General features: G+C 43.6%; 2 protein-coding genes across 6 annotated transcripts in view; both read left to right on the top strand.

Annotated features, from left to right (window-relative positions):
* Positions 1 to 4,945, top strand: part of depdc5 (DEP domain containing 5, GATOR1 subcomplex subunit) — a 32,709-nt gene extending 27,764 nt beyond the window's left edge. For all 5 annotated transcript variants that reach the window (XM_029653385.2, XM_029653398.2, XM_029653407.2 and 2 more), the window contains 5 exons: positions 909 to 1,078; positions 1,821 to 1,992; positions 3,718 to 3,778; positions 4,130 to 4,212; positions 4,377 to 4,945. In XM_029653385.2, coding sequence (XP_029509245.1) covers positions 909 to 1,078; positions 1,821 to 1,992; positions 3,718 to 3,778; positions 4,130 to 4,212; positions 4,377 to 4,675 — 785 coding nt within the window. In that variant the 3' untranslated portion in view covers positions 4,676 to 4,945. The remainder of the gene's footprint in view (positions 1 to 908; positions 1,079 to 1,820; positions 1,993 to 3,717; positions 3,779 to 4,129; positions 4,213 to 4,376) is intronic.
* A 3,906-nt stretch (positions 4,946 to 8,851) lies between these two features.
* ywhah (tyrosine 3-monooxygenase/tryptophan 5-monooxygenase activation protein, eta polypeptide) lies at positions 8,852 to 11,811 on the top strand. The gene is made up of 2 exons (XM_029653376.2): positions 8,852 to 9,301; positions 10,317 to 11,811. Exons 1-2 carry the CDS (start codon positions 9,215 to 9,217, stop codon positions 10,968 to 10,970), a joined length of 741 nt encoding a protein of 246 aa, XP_029509236.1. The 5' UTR covers positions 8,852 to 9,214; the 3' UTR covers positions 10,971 to 11,811.
* The last annotated feature ends 1,903 nt before the right edge of the window (positions 11,812 to 13,714 follow it).

Below are 13,714 nucleotides of genomic sequence, written 5' to 3'. Positions count from 1 at the left end.
GCCCCCATCTGCTCAGAAAACAGATATGGTCATTATACCCAACATTGCTGAAAACATAAATGCTAAACTTTTCTCCCATAAAATCTGGTTTATTTGGACACATTTCTGTGAGATTACGAGTTGTGAATCATAATGCAGTACCTTAAAATAAAGTCATTTATACATAAACTCAATGGTTCCTCTCCAGGAAATCATGAAACAATGACACCAAAATCTAACTGTAGACATAATTTATTGTATGCGTATGTTTGTCTTGATGACCATGTTTGTGTTGTCTCCAGTGATTAACAGTGTACTGGTAATTTAAAACCTATAGGCCTATTTTTTTTAAAATAACACACTCACCTTTTCAGAATTAAATAACCATATGGACAAACAAATCATGATTTCTAAAGAATTGTGATGTAATTTGGAGTAGCATTCTAAATGTATGCATCATTAGCACATAATCAGTACAGAACAGGTTTGGGGTCAATTCCATTTCAATTTCAGTCAATTCAGAAGGTAAAACAAATTCCAAATTGTCCTAACTGAAAGGTGTTGAAGAGAAATTGAATTGGAATTTCGGTGTACTTCCTGAATTGACATGGAATTGACCCAACCCTGGAGAGAAATTCTGAGCATAAGAGGTATTTCAGGGCAAGAGAGGATGCTATGGTTGAATATTGTGGCTTCACTGACTTTCGATAACTTACTAACATTCTTTGTGACGTTTCTAACTCCATCACAAACATTTGTGCCGTATACTCCCAACAACTCTCACCCTCTTAATCTCATAATATCCATGTAAATGTCCTCTTCCTGCCTGTCCATCTCTACAACCATCTCTCCCTTTGGGCCTGATCTCTGGGCCTGTCCCTCTACTCCCTTGCTCTCTCGCTCCCCTCCCTCCTTGTATCTCTCCTCAGCTGCCACTGTACCAGAGCAGAAGACAGCCACCTTGGATGTGGACGTTAACAATCGTAGCGATCGCACCGAGTGGTGCAGCTGCTATTACCATGGCAACTTCTCCCTCAACGCTGCCTTCGAGGTCAAGCTGCACTGGATGGCCGTCACTGCAGCTGTTCTCTTTGAGATGGTAAGACAAAGACAGACAGAGGGGGAATGTCCATTGACTCACTAGAGACACTCAGCACTTCAAACTGTGACCAAAATGCTCGCATTTGCGACCCTTTGACTTGACAATGTTTTATTGGTCGCTAGGGTGCCAGTGAATTTTTTGTTATCTGGTCACATTTGTTTTTGGTTCACAATGTGCTTTTAGAAAAATGTATTCAAACAGCAATGGGTATGCAAACCAGGTATTCAAAAGGTTTGGTCCGAAGTCTTGGTTGAATGTTTGCGATGCGCAGTTCATTCATCATGCTCTGTTTGAATTTACATTTCTAAATGCTTCCCAAAAAAACGGCCCAATTTTAATTGGTGCGACCAAATCATGTGCTAGTGCCATCGACCGAAAACTTTGGTAGTGCCACCAGTGGAAAAAGTTAGTCCAGCACTCGACACATTAAGACTAAGACTAAGACTTCCTGTCAGAATGATTTAATGTAAGATCTTTTTAAGACCTACTGACACATTTCTTGATGTTGCCACAGATATGTAGTAAACGGCTGAATTAAATATTTCAGGATGTCATACAAGGCATGCCAGCTAATAATTAAACCATAAGGTCTCAAAACAGCTCACTAATTCCCGACATCACAACACTACACATGACAGTATGCTTGCTTGGACGAGAGAGTTTGACAACAAGACCCATCTTTATCTTGACTCTCCACCATGTCTATCTTGGACTCTCCACCATACTCCCATCTCGACAGGTCCAAGGCTGGCACAGAAAGGCTGCCTCCTGTGGGTTCCTGTTGGTGCCCGTCCTGGAGGTGCCCTTTGCCCTACCCTCCTACCTATATGGTGACCCGCTGCGGGCCCAGCTCTTCATCCCTCTCCACATCCACCGTCTGCTGAGGGACGGCAGCGACAACCTGTTTGAGGGTGAGGAAACACTAGGAGCTTTTTACACCACTGTCATTGTACAGTCGTGGCCAAAATTTTGAGAATGACACAAATATTAATTTTCACAAAGTCTGCTGCCTCAGTTTGTATGATGGAAATTTGCATATACTCCAGAATGTTATGAAGAGTGATCAGATCAATTGCAATTAATTGCAAAGTGAATCCCCCAAAAACATTTCCACTGCATTTCAGCCCTGCCACAAAAGGACCAGCTGACATCATGTCAGTGATTATCTCGTTAACACAGGTGTGAGTGTTGACGAGGAGGCTGGAGATCACTCTGTCATGCTGATTGAGTTCGAATAACAGACTGGAAACTTCAAAAGGAGGGTGGTGCTTGGAATCATTGTTCTTCCTCTGTCATCCATGGTTCCCTGCAAGGAAACACGTGCCGTCATCATTGCTTTGCACAAAAAGGGCTTCACAGGCAAGGATATTGCTGCCAGTAAGATTGCACCTAAATCAACCATTTATCGGATCATCAAGAACTTCAAGGAGAGCAGTTCAATTGTTGTGAAGAAGGCTTCAGGGCGCCCAAGAAAGTCCAGCAAGCGCCAGGACCGTCTCCTTAAGTTGATTCAGATGCGGGATCGAGGCACCACCAGTACAGAGCTTGCTCAGGAATGGCAGCAGGCAAGAGGAGTGAGTGCATCTGCACGCACAGTGAGGCAAAGACTTTTGGAGGATGGCCTTGTGTCAAGAAGGGCAGCAAAGAAGCCACTTCTCTCCAGGAAAAACATCAGGGGCAGACTGATATTCTGCAAAAGGTACAGGGATTGGACTGCTGAGGACTGGGGTAAAGTCATTTTCTCTGATGAATCCCCTTTCCGATTGTTTGGGGCATCCAGAAAAAACTTGTCTGGAGTAGACAAGGTGAGCGCTACCATCAGTCCTGTGTCATGCCAACAGTAAAGCATCCTGAGACCATTCATGTGTGGGGTTGCTTCTCAGCCAAGGAGTGGGCTCACTCACAATTTTGCCTAAGAACACAGCCATGAATATAGAATGGTACCAACACATCCTCCGGGAGCAACTTCTCCCAACCATCCAGGAACAGTTTGGTGACGAACAATGTCTTTTCCAGCATGATGGAGCACTTTTCCATGAGGCAAAAGTGATAACTAAGTGGCTCGGGGAACAAAACATCAATATTTTGGGTCCATGGCCAGGAAACTCCCCAGACCGTAATCCCATTGAGAACTTGTGGTCAATCCTCAAGAGGCGGGTGGACAAACAAAAACCAACTAATTCTGACAAACTCCAAGCATTGATTATGCAAGAATGGTTTGCCATCAATCAGGATTTGGCCCAGAAGTTAATTGACCGCATGGCAGGGCGGATTGCAGAGGTCTTGAAAAAGAAGGGTCAACACTGTAAATATTGACTCTTTGCATCAACTTCATGTAATTGTCAATAAAAGCCTTTGACACTTATGAAATGCTTGTAATTATACTTCAGTATTCCATAGTAACATCTGACAAAAATATCTAAAGACACTGAAGCAGCAAACTTTGTGAAAATTAATATTTGTGTCATTCTCAAAACATTTGGCCACGACTATACACAATTTGTCTCCATTTTATAGAGCATCTGTCTTTAACATAGATTGTAAGTAAATGTACAGGGGCATAAGCATAAACAACTTGGGTGTTGCTGGGTGTTCATGCTTGTCAATATTATTCCCCTGTGATAATTGTTTGACAGGGTTTGAACCAGAGACGTATTGGGATAGAATGCAGCTCTTTCAGGAAGCCATACTATACCGGTAGGTGATTCTCTATACATAGTTTAGAGGCCAGCAGGTAGCTTAGCGGTTAGAGCGTTGGGCCAGTAACCCGAAAGGTTTCATGTTCGAATACCCGAGCCGACAAGGTGAAAAACCATTGCGCAAGCCTCTTAATCCTAATTTGCTCCAGGGGCGACGCACTACTATGACTGACCCTGTAAAACTACACATTTCACTCCACCTATCTGGTGTGTGACAGTGAAACTTTTTTGTTGTTCTCTGTAAACATGGGATGGAGATGTCTATAAATAAACTCTGAGGCACTATATGTGCTGCAAAGGGCGTTTAGGTATTTATCCAAAGATTCTCTCACTTACCTCTCTCGCTCAGATTCGGTTTTGTCCAAGACAAGTTTTCTGCCTCTGCTTTCAACTTCCCGTCAGAGAACAAACCCCAATACATCCACGTAACAGGTAGGCACATATTAACATAAAGATGAGCATAATTTCTAATTCTGTCACACATTTTTTTCCAATATGCCCTTTGATATTGCTTACACCCTCCCTCACACTACTGTTCTCCTGCCCCTCATTCTCTATTTTTGTCCTCCCTGCTCCCCTTCTACCTCCCTCTCTAGGCACAGTGTTCCTCCAGCTGCCCTACTCCAAGAGGAAGTACTCTAGCGGGCAGCAGCGGAGGAGGAGGAATTCAACAGCATCAGCTAGTCAGGGCCTGTTTGGCTCGGAAGAGCTGGTGGGTTACTACTGGGCCTACAATACCATGCTGACCAAGGCTTGGAGGACGGGTGTGCTTGGGGATGAGAAGCTGGCTGACCGCCTGCTCAGAGACTTCACTGACTTCTGCGCCAACAAAGACAAGAGGCTGGTGAACTTTTGGGACAGCTGCCAGGAGAAAATGAACGCTAGTGCTCCATGAAGATGAGATGGAGAGGTGAAACTGAGAAAGAGAGACAGACAAATCTATTGAAATGGGAATGCAGTGGCTGCAGTGTTGAGGTTTTTGGGAAGAATTCTCCTCGACAACACCTTGTATAAGTGTGCTATGTCCCATCTGTGGCAGGACAAGTGCTATGACAGTTAACATGAAGACTATGCATGAGGAGCAGAGACTCTGCTTCCTCTGGTCCTGCTACTAAGCTGCTACTTTTTCTTCACATCAAGTGAATAATAAAATAACTAATCTGAACCTGGTATATGCCTCTACATCAAATCACATTTTATTGGTCACATACACATATTTAGCAGATGTTATTGAATAAAATACAGTAGAATAGAATACAGTATTTACATATGAGATGAGTAAAGCAGTATGTAAACTTTATTTAAACATTATTAGTGACTAGTGTTCCATTATTAAAGTGGCCGGTAATTCCAAGTCTGTACAGTTGAAGTTGGAAGTTTACATACACTTAGGTTGGAGTCATTAAAACTCGTTTTTCAACCACTGCACAAATGTCTTGTTAACAAACTATAGTTTTGGCAAGTCGGTTAGGACATCTACTTTGTGCATGACACAAGTAATTTTCCCAACAATTATTTACAGACAGATTATTTCACTTATAATTCACTGTGTCACAATTCCAGTGGGTCAGAAGTTTACATACACTGAGTTGACTGCCTTTAAACAGCTTGGGAAATTCCAGAAAATGTCATCATGGCTTTAGAAGCTTCTGATAGGCTAATTGACATAATTTGAATCAATTGGAGGTGTACCTGTGGAAGTATTTCAAAGCCTACCTTTGAACTCCGTGCCTCTTTGCTTGACATCATGGGAAAGTCAACAGAAATCAGCCAAGATTGCAGAAAAACAATTGTAGACCTCCACAAGTCTGGTTCATCCTTGGGAGCAATTTCCAAACGACTGAAGGTACCACATTCATCTGAACAAACAATAGTACGCAAGCATAAACACCATGGGACCACACAACCGTCATACCGCTCAGGAAGGAGATGCGTTCTGTCTCCTAGAGATGAACGTACTTTGGTGTGAAAAGTGCCTTGTGAAGATGCTGGAGGAAACCGGTACAAAAGTATTGATATCCACAGTAAAACGAGTCCTATATCGACATAACCTGAAAGGCCGCTCAGCGAGGAAGAAGTCACTGCTCCAAAACCACCAATAAAAAGCCAGACTACGGTACTTTTTGGAGAAATGTCCTCTGGTCTGATGAAACTGTTTGGCCATAATGATCATTGTAATGTTTGGAGGAAAAAGCGGGAGGCTTGCAAGCCGAAGAACACCATCCCAACCGTGAAGCACGGGGGTGGCAGCATCATGTTGTGGGGTTGCTTTGCTGCAGGAGGGACTGGTGCCCTTCGCAAAATAGATGACATCATGAGGTATGAAAATGATGTGGATATATTGAAGCAAGATCTCAAGACATAAGTCAGGAAGTTAAAGCTTGGTTGCAAATGGGTCTTCCAAATGGACAATGACCCCAAGCATACTTCATAAAGTTGTGGCAAAATGGCTTAAGGACAACAAAGTCAAGGTATTGGAGTGTCCATCACAAAGCCCTGACCTCAATCATATAGAACATTTGTGGGCAGAACTGAAAAAGTGTGTGCGAGCAAGGAGGCCTACAAACCTGACTCTGTTACACCAGCTCTGTCAGGAGGAATGGGCAAAAATTCACCCAACTTATTGTGGGAAGTTTGTGAAAGGCTACCTGAAAAGTTTGTCCCAAGTTCAACAATTTAAAGGCAACGCTACCAGATACACTCCATTAGCATGTAAACCTCTGACCCACTGGGAATGTGATGAAAGATATAAAATCTGAAATAAATCATTCTCTCTACTATTATTCTGACATTTTACATTCTTGAAATAAAGTGATGGTCCTAACTGACCTAAGACAGGGAATTCTTACTAGGACAAAATGTCAGGAATTGTGAAAAAACAGAGTTTAAATGTATTTGGCTAAGGTGTATGTAAACGTCCGACTTCAACTGTATATAGGGCAGCAGCCTTTAATGTTCAGGGTTGCGTAACCGGGTGTAAGCTGGCTAGTGATGGCTATTTAACAGTTGAGATAGAAGCTGTTTTTCAGTCTCTCGGCCCCTGCTTTGATGCACCTGTACTGACCTCGCCTTCTGGATGATAGCGGGGTGAACAAGCCGTGGCTCGGGTGGCTGATGTCCTTGATGATATTTTTGGCCTTCCTGTGACATCGGGTGCTGTTGGTGTCCTGGAGGGCAGGTAGTTTGTGCCCGGTGATGCGTTGGGCAGACTGCACCACCCTCTGGAGAGCCCTGCGGTTGATGACGGTGCAGTTGCCATACCAGGCAGTGATACTAGTGAAATGTAAAACTTTGAGGAGAATTAATTTGTTGCAGAAATGAATACAAAATAAATATCAAGAGGTTTTGGGGTTTGTTCAGGATGTTTTATTGCATGGGGATAATATAATGCTAGTTTCCCTTCTCAGTGACTGGTAGCTGATGTTGGGGAAGCTACTATGATAATATAGTTTACCAAGCTACCAATTACTTCACACTGGAAGACGTTAAGATACACTAAAGCTACCCTTAAGAAAAATATAGTTTAACTAAAGTTACTTTGTAAAAGGTTAGGAGACCATTTTCCCTAATCCTTGTCCCAACCTTAACCTAAATTCTCCTAACTTGCTACGAACTAACTGAGATTTTGAGGGAATCTCAGTTAGCTACACCGCTACATGGCAAAAAAGTAATAAACACTCCCTAGATTTGAATTTAGTTCAACTACCACCAACCTGCTGCAGTCTGCAAATTGTACATAGGCCCACCTACTGGGGAGCCAGGCCCAACCAGTCAGAATTACTTTTTCCCCACAAAGGGGGGGCTTTATTTCAGACTCCTCCGTTTCATCAGCTGTCCGGCTGGCTGGTGTCAGATGATCCCACAGGTGAAAAAGCCAGATGTGGAGGTCCTTGGCTGGCGTGGTTACACGTGGTCTGTGGTTGTGAGGCCGGTTGGATTTACTGACAAATTCTCTAAAACGACTGCTTATGGTAGAGAAATTAACATTCAATTTTCTGGCAGCAGCTCAGGTGGACATTCCTGCAGTCAGCATGCCAATTGCAAAAATGTAGACATCTGTGGCACGTGACAAAACAGCACATTATAGAGCAGCCTTTTATTGTACCCAGCACAAGGTGCACCTGTGTAATGTTTCATTTTTTAACTAGGCAAGTCAGTTAAGAATAAATTCTTGTTTACAAAGACGGCCAAACCAGGACAGCGCTGGGCCAATTGTGCGCTGCCCTATGGGACTCCCAATCACGGCCGGATGTGATACAGCCTGGAATCAAACCAGGGTCTGTAGGGATGCCTCTAGCACTGAGATGCAGTGTCTTAAACCGCTGCGCCACTCAGGAGCCCATGATCTTGCTGTTTAATCTGCTTCTTGATATGCCATACCTGTCAGGTAGGTAGATTATCTTGGCAAATGAGAAATCCTCACTAACGGATGTAACAAATTTGTGCACAACATTTGTGAGAAATACGTTTTTTGTGTGTATGTAAAATTTCTGCAATATTTTTATTTCAGCTCATGAAACATAGGACCAACACTTTACCTGTTGCATTTATATTTTAGTTACATTTAGCTCACGACTCCCCAACACTGCTGCTAGCTAGATGTTCTGCTACATTCTTGAAATAATATCACATCCCTGATAATATACAGAAGTGTGTCACACACTCCTGCCCAGTTACCGGGAAGAGATGATGCAACGCTGGAATGGGGAGTGATTTTCTTTTAGGGATGAGGGGAGGGAACACTTGTCAGCAACACAGAGGTCTTCTGCACCTTTCAGTGTCATGTTTTGTACATTACAGCGGTTGGCATAAATGCTATCATGGCTTTGGGACTGGGTAGATGTAAGGGAAGGCACTGCTTATGTCCTATATGTTCACATCTCCATCCTACTATGCTTGGAACCATTCCTTGTATGCCATTTGTGAGGTCACGCTAGCTGCAACCCTACACGCACGCGCTCTCAGTTGCTGCAACCGATGCAGTACGTTGCACTGCGCAGGTGCACGCCTGCAGCTTACGTCTATTTTTAGAAAGTGACGTCATCTTGAAATATCAGCAGCAGCCTTCACCCCCCGCCCCGGATAGACAGGACTCTTGGAACAGCACCCCATGTCGATAGCAGTGGGAGGCCGCAGTAGCTAGTTAGCCACCGGTTGTTGAGATAGAGTCTGTTAGGGGTTGGAGCGAGGTTTGGAGGGGAGCCACTGATTATCTTAATTCTAATTTGCGCCTCGGCAGCATTAAAAAGCGTATTGTTTCGCTAGTATTGTACGTGGGTTTTTAGAGATAATCCGCAGTGACATTTGATGTGCTGTGTGTATCGTAGGACGTCATCGGGAAAATACACATTGCTTTCGAATACACCTAGCTATCGTCAATAGCCTCCCTTATCTTGGAACTGACTTCCCGACCTTCGGCACATCAACCGCGACAATGGCAGATAGAGAGCAACTGATCCAGAGAGCCCGTATGGCTGAGCAGGCGGAGCGGTACGATGACATGGCCTCAGCGATGAAACAGGTAGACAACATTTTGCATAATGTGCAATGCAGCTCACTTAGAAGAATGGCCAAATGTGACAGTAATTCATATCAGTTTGTAACAAAAGTAATATATTATTACATTATTCACTAGTCAGACAATGTAGCCTCTTGCTAACTAGCTAACTAACTATAGTAACTGGGATTATCGTCTTAATCTAATAAATAATTTCCAGAATTCTGTGCAATATCATAAATCAATGTGAAACCTGGTGCACACAATACCAAGGTTGGCTATTTCGCTTCTGTTGCTATATTATTTTGCCATATATTTTTTAGAAGTGAATGTGGTAGCTAAAGGGCTAGCTGAGCTAACAATGAAACTGGTGGTGGTCTGGTTTCGTGGCTACGGCTTGTCTATGATGCAGCACTAGCCTAGAGGCTGAACAGGGACACACGTTGGGTGCGTTCGTTCACTACAGCACTTTGGGCCGATTGAATAAAACTAGATATTCCAAGCTTGAAAGCTGGTTTTACCTTTCCTGTAATAGACTAATATACAGAATAGTCGTCAAATGTATGCTAGACAGAGGTACAATTTCTTAAATTACGAACAAATATGATGCAGGAAGTTTATAGGCGACCAGGTTTTGCTCCTTTAACGCACCCACAGACCTGTCTGCAAGGGTGGAAATGGCTGCAGTTTGATGGATCGACGATGATGGATACATATTCTGCTTATGACTTAAATGTAGCCTGTTTCTCAAAAGGCATAAGACAAGCACCTTTATATAAAAAAATAGGGTTTTATATTCACAGTTAAGAATCAAGCACAGCTTCAGCCACAAACACAGCACAGTCTAGGCTTTCTCCAGCTAGGCATGCATGCACCTTGCAACGTCACACCTTTGTCATTGGTCAATTTATAGAGCTTTTATTCAGGATAGGAATGTTAGGTCAATGGTAAAAAAAAAATAATCAATGGAAGGTTTATGATACGGTAGCATTTTCACATCCTGACACCATTCTTTGCAACACTTCTATGTCCTCACCAGGTGACTGAGCTGAGTGAGCCTCTGAGTAACGATGACCGCAACCTGCTCTCCGTGGCCTACAAGAACGTGGTGGGGGCCCGGCGGTCCTCCTGGCGCGTCACCTCCAGCATCGAGCAGAGGGCCATGGCCGACGGCAACGACAAGAAGCTGGAGCTGGTGAAGGCCTACCGGGAGACCATCGAGAAGGAGCTGGAGACTGTCTGCCAGGACGTGCTCAACCTGCTCGACCAGTTCCTCATCAAGAGCTGCGGAGAAGACCAGCTGGAGAGCAAGGTGTTCTACCTGAAGATGAAGGGCGACTACTACCGCTACCTGGCCGAGGTGGCCACGGCCGAGAAGAAGACCTCTGCCGTGGAGTCCTCCGAGGGAGCCTACAAGGAGGCCTACGAGATCAGCAAGAGCATGGCGGCCACCCACCCCATCCGCCTAGGTCTGGCCCTCAACTTCTCTGTGTTCTACTACGAGATCCAAAACGCCCCCGAGGAGGCCTGCAAGCTGGCCAAGGAGGCCTTTGATGAGGCCATCGGACACCTGGACAATCTGAACGAGGACTCCTATAAGGACTCCACCCTCATCATGCAACTGCTGCGGGACAACCTGACCCTGTGGACCAGCGACCAGCAGGACAGCGAGGGGGGAGAGGCCCAACCCTGAGAACACCTCCTCCTAACCCCTGATAGTCTTAGCTAGAGTTAGCCACTCCCCTTCCCACTGCCCCCCCCCCCCCCCACATTCTTTACTAGTTTCAGATCTTTTGTTCTCTAATCTCTTCCTCATCGCTCGTCTCTTTGTGCCATTATCATGCTCAATTAAGGCCTCATCAGGAATAATCTGTTCTCTAGCGGCCTGTCGTTTTTGTCCTACATTCTCACCTCTTCCCTTGCTGCATTCACCCTCTCATACTGTCCTCCTCAACTCTCTCCCTCTTTTCTGTCCTCCAAGGCTTTCTGTCCCTGGCCCACTTCCTGTGCGCTAGGTGGTATTTTTTCTCCTTCGATCCATTCCATCCCCTCCCTTCCATAGTTGCTGATAATTAACTGACTAGTTGGTATTCAAGTGACATTTCCACAGGATGTTCTCGTGAGGACAATTTAGTATCGATCATGAGTGGATGTCTGTAATTCTAATTAGGGAAAATGTATTTCATTACGTTACACAGTATAGTGGAAATGTTACTATTGACCAGAATGTGGTTGTGATCTCCTCCTTGACTTGAACCCTTTCTATGCCCCCTGTCACTGTAAGATGTCTGTCTGTTGTTCCTCCTCTCTATTTCCTGTCTGTTGCCCTTTCCACTCTGCCCTCTGATCTCTGTGTGCATTGCTAGCCCCTGTGAATGTGTGTGCCAGCAATCATACCATTATGAAATGTCCACCTTTTGAAGGTTGATGGGACAGTGTCTGGAGTTTTCAGTTGTGCAAGTACATTTGTTTATTATTATGAATAATGTGTGGTCATTAAAAGAATGCCATTAAAACATTACCTACCCTGGGAACTTGTGGGTTTATACCCTGTTCTGTGTGAATGCTTGGATGAACAGCATGCGCATCAGTCGCCATGAGTGAATCTGTGGCCCTGCGGTCATGATGTTTCCTGCTGTACGTGTATTTAATTATTCAGATTATCTCTGTATTACACACACACACACACACACACACATTTAGTTCACTGTGTAGGATTGTATTGTGTTTTTTGTGAGAATGTTCTCATTGTATTCCTCCCCCTGATGGACAAAGTCAGAATGGGGTCTTGGTGCAGTATACATTTCCAATGAATTAGCTGCACACTTCTGTTGAAGTGAAATGGACAGTATGTTAGTACTAGGTGTAATATGACCCATTTTAGTTTTCTGTTGCAAATGTTTTTGATTCTATATGCCCAATTGAACACCACCCTGGCTTGTTTTACCACCTTTTTTCTTTTTTTTAACCTTCATGGCTCTTTGTTGTGCTGCATTTTACCATGTTAAGCTCCAGACCCGATACTTGCCTGGTGGTTGTTTCTGGTACTTTTACCCTCCCGACTACAGGGTCCATAATAACGTAACAGCCCCATTAAAGGGATTTTTTTTTTGCAATCTTTTGACTTTATCATTGATTTATAGGTCTATGCTGAGACTGGTATAACAAACATCCCACTACAAGGAATACAAGGATGAAAATAGAAAATAATCATGTTCTAACAATTAAATTGTCAGTCTTTTATATTGGTACAGGCTTATCTTGATCATCTCAGGGAGGAGTGAGGTTGGGCATAGTTCAGGCTTTGAAATTGCTGAGATAGAAGCTCAGGGTCTGGGAAGAAGCATCAGGTGATGATGATATAGGAGCATTCAAGGGTGGGGAGTAAAATGTAATCTGTTACATGTAAGGGATTACAAAAAAATGCGTAACTGTAATCCATTACGTTACCAGCAAAAATATTGTAATCAGATTGCACAACTGAGCAAGAGGACAAGTACAATAGTGTCTAGTTTGAGAAACAAGATGCCTCACAAGTCCTCAACTGGCAGCTTCATTAAGTAGTCCCCACAAAACACCAGTCTCAACGTCAACAGTAAAGAGGTGACTCTGGGATGCTGGCCTTCTAGGCAGAGTTGCAAAGAAAAAGCCATATCTCACACTGGCAAATAAAAAGAAAAGATTAAGATGGGCAAAATGAACACAGACACTGGACAGAGGAACTCTGCCTAGAAAGCCAGCATCCTGGAGTTGCCTTTTCACTGTTGAAATTGGTGTTTTGAGGGTACTATTTTGTGAGGTGTCTGTTTCTGAAACTAGACACTAATGTACTTGCCTTCTTGCTCAGTTGTGCACCTGGGCCTCCCACTCCTCTTTCTGTTCTGTTTAGAGCCAGTTTGCACTGTTCTGTGAAGGGAGTAGTACACAGCGTTGTACCAGATCTTCAGTTTCTTGGCAATTTCTTGCATGGAATAGCCTTCATTTCTCAGGACAAGAGTAGACTGATGAGTTTCAGAAGAAAGTTCTTTGTTTCTGGCCATTTTGAGCCTGTAATCGAACCCACAAATGCTGATGCTCCAGATACTCAACTAGTCTAAAGAAGGCCAGTTTTATTGCTTCTTTAATCAGGACAACATTTTTCAGCTGGGCTAACATAATTGCAAAAGGGTTTTCTAATGCTCAATAAGCCTTTTAAAATTATCAACTTGGATTAGCTAACACAACGTGCCATTGAAACACAGGAGTGATGTTTGCTGATAATGGGCCTCTGTACGCCTATGTAGATATTCCATAAAAAATCTGCCGTTTCCAGCTACAATAGTAATTTACAACGTTAACAATGTCTACACTGTATTTCGGATACATTTGATGTTATTTTAATGGACAAAAAATGTGCTATTCTTTAAGAAACTAGGACATTTCTAACTGACCCTAAAC

The sequence above is a fragment of the Oncorhynchus nerka genome, linkage group LG4, assembly GCF_034236695.1.
Source record: "Oncorhynchus nerka isolate Pitt River linkage group LG4, Oner_Uvic_2.0, whole genome shotgun sequence".
Classification (NCBI taxonomy): domain Eukaryota; kingdom Metazoa; phylum Chordata; class Actinopteri; order Salmoniformes; family Salmonidae; genus Oncorhynchus; species Oncorhynchus nerka.
This window is presented reverse-complemented; position numbering and strand designations above follow the sequence as displayed.

Excerpts from the sequence above, each read along its gene's own strand:
- ywhah (XM_029653376.2), top strand. The coding sequence starts at position 9,215 with ATGGCAGATAGAGAGCAACTGATCCAGAGAGCCCGTATGGCTGAGCAG. Across the intron at positions 9,302-10,316 it reads TGGCCTCAGCGATGAAACAG|GTGACTGAGCTGAGTGAGCC; the intron begins GTAGACAACATT and ends TGTCCTCACCAG.